Source organism: Nycticebus coucang, chromosome 3 (genome assembly GCF_027406575.1).
Source record: "Nycticebus coucang isolate mNycCou1 chromosome 3, mNycCou1.pri, whole genome shotgun sequence".
NCBI lineage: Eukaryota > Metazoa > Chordata > Mammalia > Primates > Lorisidae > Nycticebus > Nycticebus coucang.
The window spans coordinates 107,594,688-107,614,242 of NC_069782.1; the positions used below are offsets into that span (position 1 = coordinate 107,594,688).

A 19,555-nucleotide genomic window follows, 5' to 3' on the forward strand; every position below is an offset into this window, starting at 1 on the left:
ATTGTCATTTAGAATATATGTGTTATTATGAAGATTATAAAAGTTAAACAGATGGTAAACAGTTTAGCGCAGCCAGTGACATGTAGGAAGTGATCAGTGCCTGGTAGCTACTAAATTGTATCGGTTAACAAATGATAAATATATGTATAATCTGTCAGGCTAGTTCATTTATGATATAATTGGCCCTTTGTAAATAACAGACCTTAAACCCACATTGCTGCTGCATAAAAATAATCCAAAATAGGAATTTTTTCAATATGTGCATACATTTTCTTAACAGTCTAGAAATAATCACTACTCCTGTAAGATGCATGGAGAAAATCACTATAGGAGCTAACCATGAAAATCAAGGAGAATATAATTAGAATTTCAGATTGTCCTAATAGTCTGGCTGTTCTCTGAGAGAAGTCTTAAAACAAAAATCACAGTTTTCTGTGATATTGCTAACAAATCCCTGTAAACACATTTAAGCACCAGGGGTGGGGGTAGGGGCATGGGAAATGGTGTGACTGTGTATAAATGCCCCATTTTGGGTTACTGTCATCTCTCCCTGACAACCTGATGCTCCTACTGAATTGGGGAAGGCTTTGAGCGCTTTACCTCAGTCTGAACTGATCTAATCAGCCACTTGCTAGCCAATCACTTAATTGTATGTGTTACACAAATTTGTTGGAAAACACATGGAGTTAAAGATGCAGGATTTTTGAGCAAAAAATCATCACCTATCAGTGACCTCAAGTGATTGTCTGCCTTAAAACATTAATTTTATATTAATTTAATATTTAATTTTCTGAGTCATGTTCTGAACAAAATTACTATCCGAGAAGATTGTTGGAAAAAATGTTTAGAAAAAAGAACAGGGGTACACTGAGGGAAGTTTAGAAGCAATGCTTTGTTTAAACCAAGGATATTAAAACTTTTTTGCTTTCCTTCCACAGAATGACATCACTCCTTTACATGTGGCATCAAAAAGAGGAAACGCAAATATGGTAAAACTGCTGCTTGATCGAGGAGCTAAAATCGATGCCAAAACCAGGGTAAGAGCATAACATATATACACACCTAGGCTTACTTTCGCCAAGTAGGAATACGGCTGCTAATTACCTTTGCACTGGTTCAACAATGGCTTTATTTTTGTTTCATTTGTTGTAATCTCTTGGAAAATGACAGCTACATTTATTCTTCTTTAGATGGGCTGGGCACATTGACGAATAGCTGTAGTCCCAGCTACTAAGTAGACTGAGGTAGGATGATCCCTTGAGCCCAGGAGTTCAGGGCTATACTAGGCTATCATGTGTTAGGATCACACCTGTGAATAGCCACTGCACCTCAGCCTGTGTCACATAGCAAGACCCCATCTCTTAAAAATATATATGTTATATATTTTATGTGTATATTAATTTATATTTAATAATAGATTTATATACATATAAATATATTTATATAAATATTTGTATATAAACATTTATATATAGACTATGTTTATATATTTATATAAATATTTTGAACTGTTGTCCAGCCCATGAAAAAAATATTATATATATAGTACATGTTTAATTAAGTGCTGAATTTAATTACAAAATTATGATCTAAGATCTAGAATTTTCTTAACTCTAAGATCTTTTTTTTTTCTTTTTTTCTCTAAAAAAAGAGTCTCACTTTATTGCCCTCGGTAGAGTGCCGCGGTGTCACAGCTCACAGCAACCTCCAACTCCTGGGCTTAGGCAATTCTCTTGCCTTAGCCCCCCAAGTAGCTGGGACTACAGGAGCCCACCACAATGTCTGGCTTTTTTGTTGTTGTTGCAGGTTGGCCAGGGCCAGGTTCGTACCTACCACCCTTGATATATGGGGCCGGCGCCCTATTCACTGAGCCACAGGTGCCGTCCTTAACTCTAAGATCTTGACTTAAACTCTGCAAGCCGAGCTATTCACTCAGTTTGATACTAAAAGCAATAGTTATTTTATTTAAAAACAAATCTGTCTACCCTTGTGCGCTGCTGGTAGGAACAAAATATGGTGTGGCCACTATGACAAATGGTGTAGAGCAGACGTCCTCAAACTTTTTAAACAGGGGGCCAGTTCACTGTCCCTCAGACTGTTGGAGGGCCAGACTATAGTTTAAAAAAAAAAAAACTATGAACACATTCCTATGCACACTGCACGTATCTTATTTTGAAGTAAAAAACAAAACGGGAACAAATACAATTCACACCACTTCATGTGGCCCGCAGGCCACAGTTTGAGGACACCTGTTGTAGAGGTTGCTCCCAAAATGTAAAATATTAATAGAACTACTGTTACATGACCCAGCAACCTCACTTCTGGGCATACATCTGAAGGAATTGAAATCGGTATGTTGGAGAAATAGCTGCACCCATATGTCTACTGCAGCATTATTCACAATAACCAGGATGTAGAAGCAGCCCAAATGTCCATTGACACATGAATAAATTAAAAATGTGCTTTATATATATGATGAAATGTTATTCAGCCTTAAAAAAGAAGGAAATCTTGTCACATACTATGACTTGGGTGAGCCTTGAGAACATCATGGTGAGTGAAATAACCCAGTCACATAAGGACAAATAACATGTAATCGCACTTGTATGAGATATCTAGAGTAGTAAGAATCATGGAAAGAAAACGGTGGAGGAAAGGGAAGTGAGGAGTTGTTTGGGGATAGAGTTTCAGTTTTACAAAATAAAAGAGTTCTAGAGATGTGTTATACAGGGTGAATATAGTTAGCACTAGTGAAGTGTACAATTAACAATGGTTATGAGCTGCGCCCGTAGCTCAGTGGATAAAAGTGCCAGCCACATACACCAGGGCTGGCGGGTTCAAACCTGGCCTGGGCCTGCTAAACAACAGTGACAACTGCAACAAAAAAAAATAGCTGGGCGTTGTGACAGGCACCTGTAGTCTCAGCTACTTGGGAGGCTGAGGCAAGAGAATCGCTTAAGCCCAAGAGTCTGAGGTTGCTGTGAACTGTGGTGCCACAGCACTCTCCTCGGGGCAACAGCTTGAGACTCTGTCTCAAAAAAAAAAAAAAAGGTTATGAGGGTAAAATTTATGTATATTTTACCACAAATCATTTTTTTTAATTAAAACCAGCAAATCTGCCTAGGTGTATGGCATGTTGCTTATTTGGTGTGATGCATTGTGGGTAGAAAAAGAATTGAAACTTAATCTACTTTGAATCCAGATTCTGCGTGTAGCTAATTGACTTAGGTAGGCCATTTAACCTTTCTGCTTATAATTTCTCTATCTGAAAGTAAAGTAAATTAATGGTCACCTGGTAGGATTATTGCAATGATCACGATAATATTTGAAATTAAGCCAGCTTAAAGTAGGCCAGAAATAAATCCCAGCCATTGCTAGTATATCTCAGAGGCCCAATTAGTATTTAGTTTCTAACCAAAGATTTTCTTTTTCAACATTTCTCATCTTTAAGAGGTCTGAGCATAAAGCCAGTGTGATGAAGAGGTGATCTCGCTATAAACACGTACCTACCTAAGGGCTTTAGACAGTTTCCCTATCTTCTAATTGTACCTCCTGCAATCCTATGCTTCCTCCTTCCAAGAATTCTCATCTCCATATTTCTAAACCTCCCCTGGTAACCTCAAATCAGTTTCTGCAGTGATTTGATTTAGGACTTCATTTATTATTCATTGTGTTCATTCACTGAATCAATAACTGATTATCGAGAGTCTACTATGGGCCACACATGGCTGGTGAAAGAGTAAGATAACTTTCCCAGCCCTCACGATGCAGGTGGGCTAGTTTGTCTTCTGTACTTGAACCCTAAGACAGTCCAGCCATAGAGATGCGGCAGGAGACCCAGACTTCTTTTTCTTGATGACTTTTAAACCTGAAAACCATGTGTGGTTTCAGCTTTCTAGAGAAGAAAAGTGAAGGAAGATGAAGGCTGACCCCTAAAGGATTGTCTGACTGGGAAGGTTAATTGAATAGAGGTCCTATCGGACTGACTTTGTACCATTCCAGTAAGAAGCAAATATGTAAAGAATTCTAGAACCGTTGCTTTAACTGGCAGGGGTCTTCTGCTCAACATAGGCTAAAGAGGTTGTAAGGAATAAAAAGAAGTGATGTATTGCTTTATGCTGTTGGAGGCAAGAGGTCATTTGTAAATAGGGGGAATCTCTCTGTGGAGGGAAATGAGAGTTATGAAGCCAAGCAGAAAATAAAAGGTTAATGAGATGCCTGAATATCCACTTGGGGTTTTAGTTGATATGTGGATTGAAATTTACCTTTTTTCTTCTTCTCTTGACATAGTCTTCAATTATTAGAATAGCAAAATTACTTACCAGCTGGGTGTGGTGGCTCATGCCTGTAATCCCAGCACTTTGGGAGGCTGAAGCATCAGTTGAGGCCAAGAGTTTTACACCAGCCTGGGCAACATAGCAAGACCCTGTCTCTAAAAAAAAAAAAATAATAGAAATATTAGACAGGTGTGATGGCACATACTTATAGTCCTAGCTACTACAGAGGTCGAGGTAGGAGGATCACTTGAGTCCAGGAGTTTGAGGTTGCAGTGAGTTATGATGGGGCCACTGCACTCTATCCCTGACAGAGTGAGACCCTGACTCAAAAAAAATTGCTAGTCAGGCATTTGGCATCATTTATCACCCTTACCATACTATATTTGGTTCTGTGGGAAAAGAAAAGAGTACATTAAAATAAAAAGAAAAGAAAAGGGTATATAATAAGTTCAGGTCCCATCTTTAGGGTGCATACAGTATCACAGGAGAAGGCTGGGAGAAAAACATAAAAATTCTTCTGATAAAGTATTAAACATAGCAAATAATATATACAGGCAAAATTTGGTATGCAATTTCCTTTCTGTGCCACTTGGCATCTGTTCTGAGGCCTGTATTTTCAGCAAAGGTGGAGACTCCATTTTACCGTCCATTCACGTTGACTCAGACTGACTTTTTTCCCATGGTATGTGAGTGACATGTGGATGTGAAGGAAAGACTTGAAGAACCAGAAACAGAAAAGTTTTCTGTTCTTTTGCTGTTGTCCTGCATGGAGTGGGTTGGGGGAAGGGTGTCCATTGTGCATAGACTAAATTCCTGGCAGACTAAATGGAAGAAATCATAGTACATACCCCAAATCTGTAAACCATGGTGTGTTCCCTCATCAAAGCTCCCTTCTCTCTTGCTGAAATGATGAAGTAGTGATTGGGTGTGTGGGTGGAAGGGAGGGAGCTGGCTCAAATGTCAGAAAGCCTCAGGGACAAGGCTAAAAACAGCAAGTAGAACTGTAAGTTTTAACTACCCAATCCTATCGACTTGAGAAAATATATTTTATTATCTACCCATCTACCTCCTACCAAGTACTTCCCGTTGAGGCTGCACAGATCTGAGCTGCTGCACACCAATCCCCCAGGTTGGAACACAGGAAAACCTCTCCCAGGCCAGCATTGTAAAGGACCTCTTTCCTATTACTCTGTGCACCGTGTGGGCTAATGACTTAGTAGAAGATTCAGTCTCAAAAAAGACTCCTGAAAGTCCAGGCACAGTGGTTCAAGCCTGTAATCTTAGCACTCTGGGAGGCCAAGGCAGGTGGATTGCTTGAGTTCAAGAGGTGGAGAGCAGTCTGAGCAAGAGCGAGAGTCCATCTTTAAAACTAGCTGCATCTTGTGGTGGGTACCTGTAGTCCCAGCTACTTGGGAGGCTAAAAGGCAAGAGAATTGCTTGAGCCCAGGAGTTTGAGGTTGTCGTGACAACACAGCACTCTACTAAGGGTGACAAAGTGAGATTCTGTCTCAAAAAAAGAAAAAAGAAGACTCTTAAAGCTCTTTCATTCAAGGACGTAAACGTTCAGAGCAATTTAGGTAAGATCGTGGCGAGACTTTGTTAGCTAGAAAAGCAGGATGAGAGTGGATTCAGTTTTACCCTAGTGCCTGATGTCCAATTTTATGTGTGATTGGCCAGTGGTGAGATTGTGCACTCAGAAAACTTCACACACACACACCGGAACATTCTCCTTCCTGGTACAGCTAGGGAGTTGTTCTCCATGATCTCACCATCTCAGCTGGAAGGGCACTGGATATTGTAGCTTTATAAATAATTAGTTACTGTAAAAGTCAAAATGATTGTATGAGAATCTTCCGAAAGGACTTCAGCTAGGATCTGATGAATTACAGAGCCTTCGTGTTTCTATGTAGCTCATTCCAACAAAGCTTTTTCTATTTCCTCAGCCCCATCATGCTGACTAATTTCAACTGGCTTGTAACTCATGCTCTTGTGGCTAGCCAATCTGGTCTATAGGCAGCATTCTAATTTTAAAATGATTTATGGGGTGGCGCCTGTGGCTCAGTGGGTAAGGCCCTAGCCCCCAAGAGAATCGCCTAAGCCCAGGAGCTGGAGGTTGTTGTGACGCCACGGTACTCTACCGAGGGCAATAAAAGTGAGACTCTGTCTCTAAAAAAAAAAACAAATGATTTATGGAGTTTGTTTATTTTTTTAACAAGATCTTAACAGCCTCCTTTTTTTTTATAGACTAAAATGCATTGCTAAGATTTATTTCCACTGAATTCTTGCTCTCCTGAACCTAGCATGAGTATTTGGCACATGTTGAAGGAAGATATTTTGCAGTGGATGGTCTCTTGTCATTTTCATTTTCTTTTGCATCAATTCACAACCCAATTAGACACTCAATGTGGACTCTTAAATCAGAACCTTTTAAAAATTCAGTTCTCTCTTTTCCCTGACTCTCTCCCATCTAATAAAGGCAGCTGGACTTATATTTAGTGCTTCAGAGAAGATACAGAGTTTCCAGACAGAGTTAGTAACAGCAATACTCTGATTCTCAGAGTGGTGCTCTAATTGTGCTCCCTCCCAACTTCCAGCCTTCCTCAAAAGGCTCCTCTGCCACCATCCTCACAGAATGCCATTCATGTGACATTACATGCAATGCTATACCTTGACACTAAGATGCACATATTCATCTTAATCTCTGTAGCACTTAGAATACTTAGCACACACTTCCTGGCATGTAAGTAAATTCTCGGTAAGTATTTGCTGAATCTATTGAAATAAGATATGCTCCACTTCTTACTGTTACATTTGTCAAAAGGTCTTAATTTACTTGACTTTATGCAAGCTTTCACGTAATGTAATTTTTCTCCCTGAAATTACGACTTACTGTCCAGGAAAGTGTCAAGGGTCACTTGGATGTTCTATTAATTCTAGCCTCAGTTTTCCCAGAAATACAACTGGTTCTGTTTCTCAGGTTAAATATTAAGAAAAAAGAAATATTGATACGGACTTTGCTTTTCAATATATTTCCATATTGATTGACTTGGTTAAAAATAAATCCATAAAGAAATTAGTAGCTATTTCAAATTCATAAAGCAGTCTCAAAAACTTTTAAAAACAATGTTTCTTCCTTGGAGCTCTAAGATAGACATGTTAACCAGAGCATTTAAAATAATGCAAAAGACTTTGGGTTTCTGTATTAATCAAGAATGACTTGAAAATATTTCTTCATGTCATACAAAAATATATTAATCTTTTTCACTTTTGTGTCACAGATATTACAGGTTAACTGAAAGTATTTATAATTAAAAGAAGGACCAGTAATCATGAAATACTTCTAGTTTTCAAAACAGAGAATCTCTTGGGGGAAAATAGAATATGTTTTTGTAGTTGCAAAGAGTTCTGAGAGCATGGAAGTATGACCTTTTATTTTTCCTCCTCTTCTAATGATTTTATACTATACTGGAAACTTCATTTCCCATGCCAAAATTAGAGACATAAAATAAATGTCATTTGCCTTTTTCTCTTGAAGAATCTACAAATCAAGCTTAGGACTATTACTATATGGTGTCACATGCTGGTGGTCAGAAAGTGATCTACTTTTTCTCCTAGATTTTCTTGATCTATGTGGGTAAAACAGTGTCTTTTAAATAGTTTGATATCCAGTAGGCACTTAAGTACTCTGGTTATCAACTGCAGCGTGTTCATAAAGTTTGTGTGCAATTACACTTGAACTTTATGGACACCCTATATAAGCATGTTTAATTCTTCCTTTCTCAAAGGAATGATTAAGTAAATAAATAAATGTTTTTCATTGTGAATATTTGATTTTTTAAACATGTAACATCTTATAAGAATTATATGAAAATCACCTTTGCATATCTGAAATCATATAGGTTACTCAGTATCCACCAAAGGAAAAGTCAAGAATTCTGTTTACATATTCATTGAAGGAATAGTCACAAAGTGGTATATGATAAAAACAAACACATAGTATGGTGGGGTAGTGTGTAGAGGCCACATATTTTGTTTTTACTAAGCTATATGAGCACATTTTGGCTTTAGCGATGAAGTAGCTTACACTGGACTAAGCTTTCTGCAGGAAGAATCATAAACTCTGGACAGAACCCAGCAGCTACAAGTTCCAGACTCTATAGTGTATCACAGTATCCAATATATAATTGAAAAATTACTGAACAAAGTCAACTGGAAAATGTGACCAATAGTCAAAGAAAAGTTAGACAATAGAAACAGACCTACAGAGGACTCAGCTGTTGGAATTAGCGAAATTTTAAATAACTAGGTAAATATATTACACTTCAGGAAAAGATAGATGTAATGGTTGAAGAAACAAATTTCAGGAGAAATAAGGAAACTGTTTTAAACAACCACTTGGAAATCTTCGGATTGAAAAAGACAGTATCTGAAATATAAAAAAATTCATTGGATGTGATATCAAAACAGCAGATTTGAATACAAAGGAAGAAAAAAAATGGTGGATTTGAAGTCATAGAAATCATTCATACTAAAGCACAGAGAGGTGGAAAAAGATTAAAAATCAAGTACACCATGTCAGCAACCTGTGGAAAAATATGAAGTTGACTAAATCCTGACAGTGGAGTCTGACAGGCAATGGAGGGGGTGAGTGGAGCATAAAAGATGTTTATATTTATCTCTGCATTGGCTCAAAGAAACTTAAGATAGTCCCCTCTAAGAAAACTACACAAAGCCACATTATACTGAAACTGCTAAAAAACAAAAATGAAAAACAATTTGAAGCAGCCAGAGGAAAAGACATATCATCAATGAGAAAGCAATGATGAGATGTTATCTAACCCTGGAGAAAACAATGGGACATCTTTAAAGTGCAACATTAAAAACATCTGTCAATCTAGAATTTATGTCCAGTAAAAAAACACATAGTAAAAGCAAAATACAGACAGTTTCAAATAGGCAAAAGCTGACATAATTTTGTTACCATCAGGTCCATACTGACTAAAATACTAAAGGAATTTCTTCCTTCTAAGGGAAATGATACCAGAAAGAAATTTGAATCTAAAATAAAGGAAAAGAAGAATTAAAAGTAATAAATATATTGATAATATGAGTCTATTTTTCTTTTCTTGAGTTCTTTAAAAATCAATTGTTTAAACAAAGATATTAACCTTTTTGATGTCTATAATATGCATAGAAATAAAGTATATAGCACAAAAGATAAAACTAATGTAAATAGAATCATAGTATTGCATAATTCTTAGGCATGAAATGATATTAATTCCATCATTACTATATAGAGGAAAACATCTGTAAGTTGACCATCCAAGGGACTGTAACAAACTGGTCACCCTATGGAGGTGGTCAACATAAGGAACCAGGCCTACTGTACTGATACATGCATGTGGTACGTGTCTAGTCTATGAAAATTAGGTCAGTTTAAAGAGGTGGTCAGTATAGGGAGGTGGTCAATTATTGAGGTTCTACTGTAATATAATGAATAATACGATACTTAGACATTAATAAGTTAAAGATACATATTGTAATTCTTAGGACTATGATCTCTTGTAAAAATATTCAGCTAAAATGCCAGAGGAGGAGATAGTTAATGAAAAATATGATTCAACGATTAAAATATAAAATAATTCTCAATCAAAGGAAGACAAGAAAGAAGGGACAAAAACCACAAGAACAGAGGGGGGAAATACGACACAAATAGCCTACGGGTGTGTTCTAGTCTCAGAAGACTGTAGTTGTCTAAGCAGAGAGAATACAGGAAAATTTCACCTTATTTTAGTTTAATTTTTACAAAATGAAGGTATAGTCAAAATTTTAGGTGAAAACTCCGATACAAGAAACTTTTGCCATTACATTGTAATTGAGGCCCTTAGTTTATCTCTATCATTAAAACTCTTCTCCTAAGCACCGTCTAGATTCTTTTTCATTGCCTGTTTTTTTTTTTTTTTTTAGACAGAGTCTTACTATGTCGCCCTCCGTAGAGTACTGTGGCATCACAGCTCACAGCAACCTCCAACCTCTTGGCCTGAAGCAATTCTCTTGCCTCAGCATCCTAAGTAGCTGGGACTATAAGCACCTGCCACAATGCCCAGCTATTTTTTGATTGTTGTCATTGTTTGGCAGGCCCGGGCTGGATTCGAACCCTCCAGCTTTGGTATATGTGGCTGGCTCCCTAGCTGCTGAGCTACAGGCGCTGGGCCTTTCATTGCTTTTATGTTTTTACTTAAATATTTTTATGTTCTGTTTTATACCTATGGTACATCTGCAGAGTTTTCTTGAGTTTTTCTCTAAAGTGAACTCTTGCTTAGGAAGAAGAAAGGCAATGTCTCTCTTGAAATTATTGCCAAGTCATGAATTTTTGTCCCTGCATTGTTGACTTTCAGTACATGCTACCTGCTAAGGAGATATTCTGGGTTCATATTCCTAAATGTGATGCCGTAATGTCACTTCATGCTTTTCAGAAAAAAATCACACCCCAAAATAATGCTTTTTGACCATCACATATACAAAGTTTTGATTTTAAGCTAGCAAAAGAGAGCATTCTATCCAGCCAATGGCAAGCAGTCCCCACTCACTAATAAGATGACTATCACTGAAATGAAACATGAGACCCAGACTAGTGGGCTTGTGTGCTTGGGAACACTGCCTGAGGGAAACGTGTTCATTATGTGAGTGCTTTAACAATCAAGGGAATTGGAAAGAAAATTATCCCATACAACTTCATTTCCCTCCCATAACGTTACTATGGCAACTCAGCATCCCTCTCCTTCTCTCCTGTCCAACTAACTACATGTGTTGCCTTTCTTGAGGCGCTTCCCTCCATCTCTCCAAATTGCTTTTGTTTAGCATTTTCAACTGGCTGTCAACACTATTTTATGCAGTTGTGAAAAACTGTGTTTTTGGTGCAGGACCCATTCTGTGTGACACTATACATTAATTGTAAATTTCTAGGGGTTGAAAACAAGTAAGAATTCTATTTTGCAATGAAAGAAAGCATTAATTTTAGGGAAAGGAGTGTACTGGTTCACTGCTATGTTGCAGAGCACAGAATCGATAATAGCTCTTTTATTAGGCGTCTAGTATTGTGAGTTAGAAAAAGTAAAAGTCTTATTTAGAGCACATTTTAAGAGTTAAAAGACTTATATTCTTTAATCCCAATGTATAACTTGCTTATGCTATTGAGAATTTTATTTTTCTGGAAAAATAAGGCATTTTAATATTGCTTCTAAAGTAGCCAAAATGACTATACTTGTAAAAAAGACAACAAGGAGACAGTGACACGCGTCAACATCACTCCCTCGTCTCGCCCTACGCCCCCACCCCCGGCGGCGGGAATCCTCCATGGGTCGTCGCCATCTGTGGGAGCCTTACACTCAGGAGCGGCTACCACTCAGGAGGCACACCGTGGGGCACCATGGCCGTCATGCTACCGGCAGTTGTGGAGGAGCTCTTGAAGGAGATGGCCGCGGCGGTGCAGGAGAGCACACGAAGCTGAAGTTTGTCTTTGGCTCATCAGCTATCCAGGCCTTGGACCTTGTTGATTGACAATCCATCACCTTAATCTCATCACCTAGTGGAAAGTGTGTTTACCAGGACTTAGCACAGTACCTGGCACACAGTAGTTCCCAATAACGTGAGTCATTACAAAAGTTTTGGGATATACAACAATCAAGAAATGTAAAATCCGTGTGGACAGAAACACCTACTAGCACCCATAAGCTGAACCACTTGAAACTTGCATGGATGAATCAGAAAGGATGCTGTCATCTGGGTAAGAAACAGTTTCCAGGATCGGCTCCAGCCCGGACCTCCGTAAGAGCTGTGCTGCGACCCCAGTGGGCTCCCACCCGGACCTCTGTAAGAGCTGCGCCTGCCAGGCCTCAGCAGGCCCTGACCAGGAACTGCTGGAGCCAAGCAACCCCACATTCTCCATCCTGTACCTACACTCCCTGATTCCACACCAGCCTGCTCATCTGGCCAGGGACACTGATAGCCGTGTGCCCTCTGGAGCCCTCCCTGCCTCTGCACAGAGCCCTTCTCCTGGCCAGAGATGGGTGGAGCCTTGGGCTCTCTGTGCCAAAGTCACTGGGCACCAAGCACTCCCATAACCGTGTGCACCACCCCCAATCCTGTTGCTGAATCCAGGTGTGTCACACTCTGGAGCTGCCTTCACAACCAGAACTCCCTGGATGGGGCAGCCCCAGAAGAATTACACAGGGTCACTCCCTACAAAGATCCAGCAACAATACAGTGATCACGGTGGGGTATAATCTTGGAGAGACATCTCCCCAACTCTGAGGATGGCCAGAGGCAACAGTGAAAAAGTCATGAGGTGAAATCAACAGAAAAGTTCTGGCAATATGAATAATCAGAGTAGATCAACTCCCCCAAGGATCAATGGGAAAGACACAGCACAAGATCCCAGGCACAAACAAATACCTGAGATGTCAGAAATCGAATTCAGAATCTGGATAGCAAATAAGATCAAATTAGAATTCCAAGCAGTAACCCAAAAGATGTCTCAAGAATTCAACAAATTCAAAGACCAAATGACCAAAGACTTGTCACACTGAGAAAAGAAGTTGCAGCCCTCAAAGATCTGAGAAACACAGTAGAATCCCTCAGTAGCGGAATGGAGTAAGCAGAAGAAAGGATTTCTGACATTGAAGACAAAGCTTTTGAATGCTCCCAAACTCTCCAAGAAGAAGAGAAATAGAGGGCTCTCTCTCAGAGAGCTCTGGGATAATTCGAAGAAAACCAATATTCCTCATAAAGGGATCCCCGAAAGTGATGAAGTGGCTTCACAAGGCACAGAGTCTCTTCTCCATGAGATTATGAAGGAGAACTTTCCAGACATGCCAAGAGATTCTGAAATTCAGATAGCAGACAGTTTCAGAACTCTAGCACGACTCAACCCGAATAAGACATCCCCAGACCCATCATAATCAATTTCACTAAAGTTAATATGAAGGAGAAAATTCTGAAAGCAGCTAGACGAAAAAAAAAACATCACCTACAAGGGCAGGAATATTAGAATAACTGCAGATCTCTGTGCTGAAACTTTTCAAGCTAGAAGATGGTCATCGACTTTTAATCTCCTAAAAAAAAATAACTTTCAACCCAGGATCCTGTACCCAGCTAAACTGAGTTTCATTTATGACGGAGAAATTAAATACTTTAATGACATTCACATGTTGAATAAATTTGCCATAACTAAACCAGCTCTCCAGGGTATTATCAGACCTATTGTTCATAATGACCAGCATAACCCTCCACCACAAAAGTAAACCCACTCATAAAATTTTGATCAAATTCCAACTTCCACAGTCACAAAAGGATTAAAAATGTCCACAGGACTCTCAAAAGGCTTATCAATATTCTCAATTAATGTGAATGGTTTAAATTATCCTCTAAAGAGGCACAGGTTGGCTGACTAGATACAAAAACTCAAGCCAGATATCTGCTGCATACAAGAATCTCATCTTACATTAAAAGACAGATATAGACTCAAGGTGAAGGGATGGTCTATACTCCAGGCAAATGGAAAGCAGAAAAAAGCAGGCATTGCAATCCTATTCGCAGATGCAATAGGCTTTAAACCAACCAAAATAAGGAAGGATAAGGATGGACACTTCATATTTGTTAAAGGTAATACTCCATATGATGAGATTTCAATTATTAATATTTATGCACCCAACCAGAATGCACCTCAATTTATAAGAGAAACTCTAACAGACGTCAGTAACCTGATTTCCTCCGGTTCCATACTAGTTGGAGATTTTAACGCCCCTTTAGCAGTGCTGGATAGGTCCTCCGAAAAGAAACAAAACAAAGAAATTTTAGATTTAAACTTAACCATTTAACATGTGGACTTAACAGACATCTACAGAATATTTCATCCCAAAAGAACTGAATACACATGCTTCCCATCAGCCCAGGGAACATACTCCAAAATCGACCATATCCTAGGCCACAAATCTAACCTCAGCAAATTTTAAAAAATAGAAAATATTCCTTGCATCTTCTCAGACCATCATGTAATAAAAGTTGAACTCAATAACAACAGGAATCTGCATACCCATACAAAAACATGGAAGCTAAACAATCTTATACTGAAGGATAGATGGGTTATAGATGAGATTAAGAAGGAAATCACCAAATTTTTGGAACAAAACAACAATCAAGACACGAGTTATCAGAACCTCTGGGATACTGCAAAGGCAGTCCTAAGAGGGAAATTTATAGCACTGCAAGCCTTCCTCAAGAAAACACAAAGAGAGGAAGTTAATAACTTAATGGGACATCTCAAGCAACTGGAGAAGGAGGAACATTCCAACTCCAAACCCAGTAGAAGAAAAGAAATAACCAAATCAGAGCAGAATTAAATGAAATTGAAAACAAAAGAATTATACAACAGATCAATAAATCCAAAAGTTGGTTTTTTGAAAAGATCAATAAAATAGATAAACCTTTGGCCAACCTAACTAGGAAAAAAAGGGTAAAATCCGTAATTTCATCAATCAGAAATGGTAATGATGAAATAACAACATACCCCATACCCCTCAGAAATTCAAAAAATCCTTAACGAATACTACAAGAAACTCTACTCTCAGAAATATGAAAATCTGAAAGAAGTCGACCAATACCTGGAAGTACTCCACCTACCAAGACTTAGCCAGAATGAAGTAGAAATGTTGAACAGGCCTATATCAAGTTCTGAAATAGCATCAACTATACAAAATCTCCCTAAAAAGAAAAGCCCTGGACCAGATGGCTTTACATCAGAATTCTACCAAACCTTTAAAGAAGAACTAGTACCTATATTACTAAACCTCTTCCAAAATATAGAAAAAAAAAGGAATATTATCCAACACATTCTACAAAGCAAACATCACCTTGATCCCCAAATCAGGGAAAGACCCAACAAGAAAAGAAAATTATAGACCAATATCACTAATGAATATTGATGCAAAAATACTCAATAAGATCCTAATGAACAGAATCCAAAAACACATCAAAAAAATTATACACCATGACCAAGTGGGATTTATCCCAGGGTCTCAAGGCTGGTTCAATATACGTAAATCTATAAATGTAATTTAGCACATAAACAAACTCAAAAATAAAGACCATATGAGTCTCTCAATTGATGCAGAAAAAGCTTTTGATAATATCCAGCATCCCTTCATGATCAGAACACTTAAGAAAATTGGTATAGAAGGGGCATTTCTTAAACTGATAGAGGCCATCTAGAGCAAACCCACAGCCAATATCGTACTGAATGGAGTCAAATTGAAATCATTTCCACTTAGATCAGGAACCAAACAAGGTTGCCCATTGTCTCCATTGCTCTTTAACATTATAATGGAATTGTTAGCCATTGCAATTAGAGAAGAAAAGGCAATCAAGGGTATCTGTATAGGGTCAGAAGAGATCAAACTTTTGCTCTTCGCAGATATGATTGTGTAGCTGGAAAACACCAGGGATTCTACTACAAAACTCTTAGAAGTGATCAAGGAATACAGCAATGTCTCAGGCTACAAAATCAACACCCATAAATCTGTAGCCTTTATATATACCAACAATAACCAAGCTGGAAAAAACAGTCAAGGACTCTATTCCTTTTACAGTAGTGCCAAAATATTTGGGAGTATACCTAACAAAGGACGTGAAAGATCTCTACAAATAGAACTATGAAACTTTAAGAAAAGAAATAGCTGAAGATGTTAACAAATGGAAAAACATACCATGCTCATGGCTTGGAAGAATCAACATTGTTAAAATGTCTATACTACCCAAAGCAATATATAATTTTAATACAATTCCTATTAAAGCTCTATTGTCATATTTTAAAGATCTTGAAAAAATAATACTTCATTTTATATGGAATCAGAAAAAAACTAAAATAGCCAAAACAATACTCAGCAATAAAAACAAGGCAGGAGGAATCACGCTACCAGACCTGAGACTGTACTATAAATTGATAGTGAAAACAGCATGGTACTGGCACAAAAACAGAGAAGTAGATGTCTGGAACAGAATAGAGAACCAAGAGATAAATCCAGCTACTTACTGGATTTGATCTTTGACAAGCCAATTAAAAACATTCAGTGGGGAAAAGATTCCTATTTAACAAATGTTGCTGGGTAAGCTGGCTGGCAACCTGTAGAAGATTGAAACTGGACCCACACCTTTCACCATTAACTAAAATAGACTCTCACTGGATAAAAGATTTAAACTTAAGACATGAAACTATAAAAATACTTGAAGAAAGTGCAGGGAAAACTCTTGAAGGAATAGGCCTGGGTGAATATTTTATGAGGAGGACTCCCCAGGCAATTGAATAAGTATCAAAAATACACTACTGGGACCTGATTAAACTAAAAAGCTTCTGCACAGCCAAGAACATAGTGAGTAAAGCAAGCAGACAGCCCCCAGAATGGGAGAAAATATTTGCAGGTTATACCTCCGATGAAGGTCTAATAATCAGAATCCACAGAGAACTCAAATGTATTAGCAAGAAAAGAACAAGTGATCCCATCTCAGGGTGGGCAAGGGACTTGAAGAGAAACTTCTCTAAAGAAGACCAACACACAGTCTACAAACACATGAAAAAAAGCTCATCATCCTTAATCATCAGAGAAATGCAAATCAAAACTACTTTGACACATCACCTAACCCCAGTAAGAGTAGCCCACATAACAAAATCCCAAAACCAGAGATGTTGGTGTGGATGTGGAGAAAAGGGCACACTTCTACACTGCTGGTGGGAATGCACACTAATACGTTCCTTCTGGAAGGATGTTTGGAGAATACTTAGAGACCTAAAGATAGACCTACCATTCGATCCTATAATTCCTTTACTAGGTTTATACCCAGAAGACCAAAAATCACAATATAACAAAGACATCTGTACCAGAATGTTTATTGCAGCCCAATTCACAATTGGTAAGTCATGGAAGAAGCCCAAGTGCCCATCGACCCACGAATGGACTAGCAAATTGTGGTACATGTATACCGTGGAATATTATGCAGCCTTAAAGAAAGATGGAGACTTTACTTCTTTCATGTTTACATGGATGGAACTGGAACATATTAACTAAGATAGACTCTCACTGGATAAAAGATTTAAACTTAAGACATGAAACTATAAAAATAGTTTCTTAGCAAAGTATCTCAGGAATGGAAGAAAAAGTATCCAATGTACTCAGCCCTACTATAAAGCTAATTTATAGCTTTCACATGAAGGCTATAACCCAACTGTAGCACAAGAATATGGGGAAAGGGCCAAGGAAGGGGAAGGGGGGGGAGGTTACGGTGGAGAGAGGGTAGTGGGTGGGGCCACACCTACAGTGCATCTTAGAATGGGTACAGGCGAAACTTACTAAATGCAGAATACAAATGTCTACATACATTAACTAAGAAATGCCATGAAGGCTACGTTGAACAGTTTGATGGGAATATTTCAGATTGTATATGAAACTAGCACTTTGTACCCCTTGATTGCATTAATGTACACAGCTATGATTTAACAATAAAAAAAAAAAAAGAGGGCAGCGCCTGTGGCTCAGTTGGTAGGGCGCCGGCCCCCTATACCGAGGGTGGAGGGTTTAAGCCCAGCCCTGGCTGAACTGCAACCAAAAAATAGCTGGGCGTTGTGGCGGGCGCCTGTAGTCCCAGCTGCTTGGGAGGCTGAGGCAAGAGAATCGCTTAAGCCCAGGAGTTGGAGGTTGCTGTGAGCTGTGTGATGCCACGGCACTCTACTGAGAGGGCCATAAAGTGAGACTCTGTCTCTACAAAAAAAAAAAAAGAAAGAAACAGCTTCCTTCTAAGAAGGAAGTGAAATAATGGACCATGAAAAAAAAAAAAAGATAACAAGGAAAGAAATTTTAACCAACTAGCTAGAAAACATTTTTTTTTAGACATGTCACTTGGTCACCCTGGGTAGATTACTGTGACATCATTATAACTCACAACAACCTCAAACTCCTGGGTTCCAGTGATACTCCTGCTTCAGCCTCCCAAGTAACTGGAACTACAGGCACCTGCCACAGCACTGGCTAATTTTTCTATTTTTAGGGGAATGGAGTCTCACTCTTGCTCAGGCTGATCTCAAACTCCTGAGCTCAAGTAAACCACCCACTTCTGCCTCCCACAGTGCTGAGATTGCAGGTATGAGCCACTGCGTCCTTTAGAAAACATTTTTAAAGGACTGGCCTGAGAGCCCATTCGTTTACTCAGTCTATTTGTTCATTTACTTAGTAATTTTATTTAAGCAACTTTCATGGACCTCGTACTGAGTTATTCCCTCTGTGGAGATTCACTTATCACTCCATCTGTCATCCTGCTCCTCAGAGATAAGCTAATGTTAAATTTAGAAAAAAAAAACAAAAACGCATGACACTTGTAAAAGGGCAATAAGGCAGAATTTATCCAAGGGCAGCTGCCACACTGGAGTTTTGTAGTAGAGGAGAGAGATCTGGCTCAACTCTGAAGATAGCAATGAATGGTGGGAACGCGTAGCCAAGGAGTGAGGGAAGGGTCAGTGGATGGAAAATGACTAAGAGGAAACACAGGGGTAAAAGGAATTCTGGCTAAACTGACTTGACAGAATTATTGTGGGTGGGAGGCCAGGAAGATGAGATTTGGATGGAATTGATCAGCTGTCGGGGGGTGGGATTCCTGGACTGACCCAGCTGGGTTCCTGCTCAGCAGAGGCTAAGGTACAGCAGTCTAAAGTCAGGACCTAGGTCAGAGAAGAATTCAGACACGCCTGAGTAGAGTGAGATCAAGAAAGAGACCCTTTGTGCCTAGTCGAAATGACAGTGTGTGCCCATGAATAACTAAAATACTAGATTTAAAAGTTATAGGTCCCCCAAAAGAGATGCAGAAAATCAGATAGAAGCCTCAAAGGTAGAAAGAGTACATTTAGTTCAGGGAAAGGCTTCAAAGATATGCTGTACTGTAAAACGGTAAGGATTTGGGTCTTGGAGCAAGTGGGAAGGGACCTTCAGGTACATGAAGTGGCCTGAACAAGGTGAGGAACAAGGTGAGAACAAGAAATGAGAGACTCCTCCCAGTTGCTGCAGAATGCTTGTTACTTGGACTGGAAGTTAAGAGAATAGGAAAAGGCCAAGTTGAACCAAGTGCAGCAGTGTTCTGATCTTACAGGATTCCCAATCCTAACCTGAAGCATTTAGACACGACAGAGAAGCAGAGGACAGTTACTGACGCTGTTTTTGAACAGAGGGGTATTGTAATTG

General features: G+C 38.9%; 1 protein-coding gene across 4 annotated transcripts in view; it reads left to right on the top strand.

Moving 5' to 3' along the window:
• Positions 1–19,555, top strand: part of ANK3 (ankyrin 3) — a 545,106-nt gene that overhangs the window by 348,610 nt on the left and 176,941 nt on the right. For all 4 annotated transcript variants that reach the window (XM_053582915.1, XM_053582914.1, XM_053582918.1 and 1 more), the window contains exon 8: positions 939–1,037. In XM_053582915.1, the coding sequence (XP_053438890.1) occupies positions 939–1,037 (99 nt within the window). The remainder of the gene's footprint in view (positions 1–938; positions 1,038–19,555) is intronic.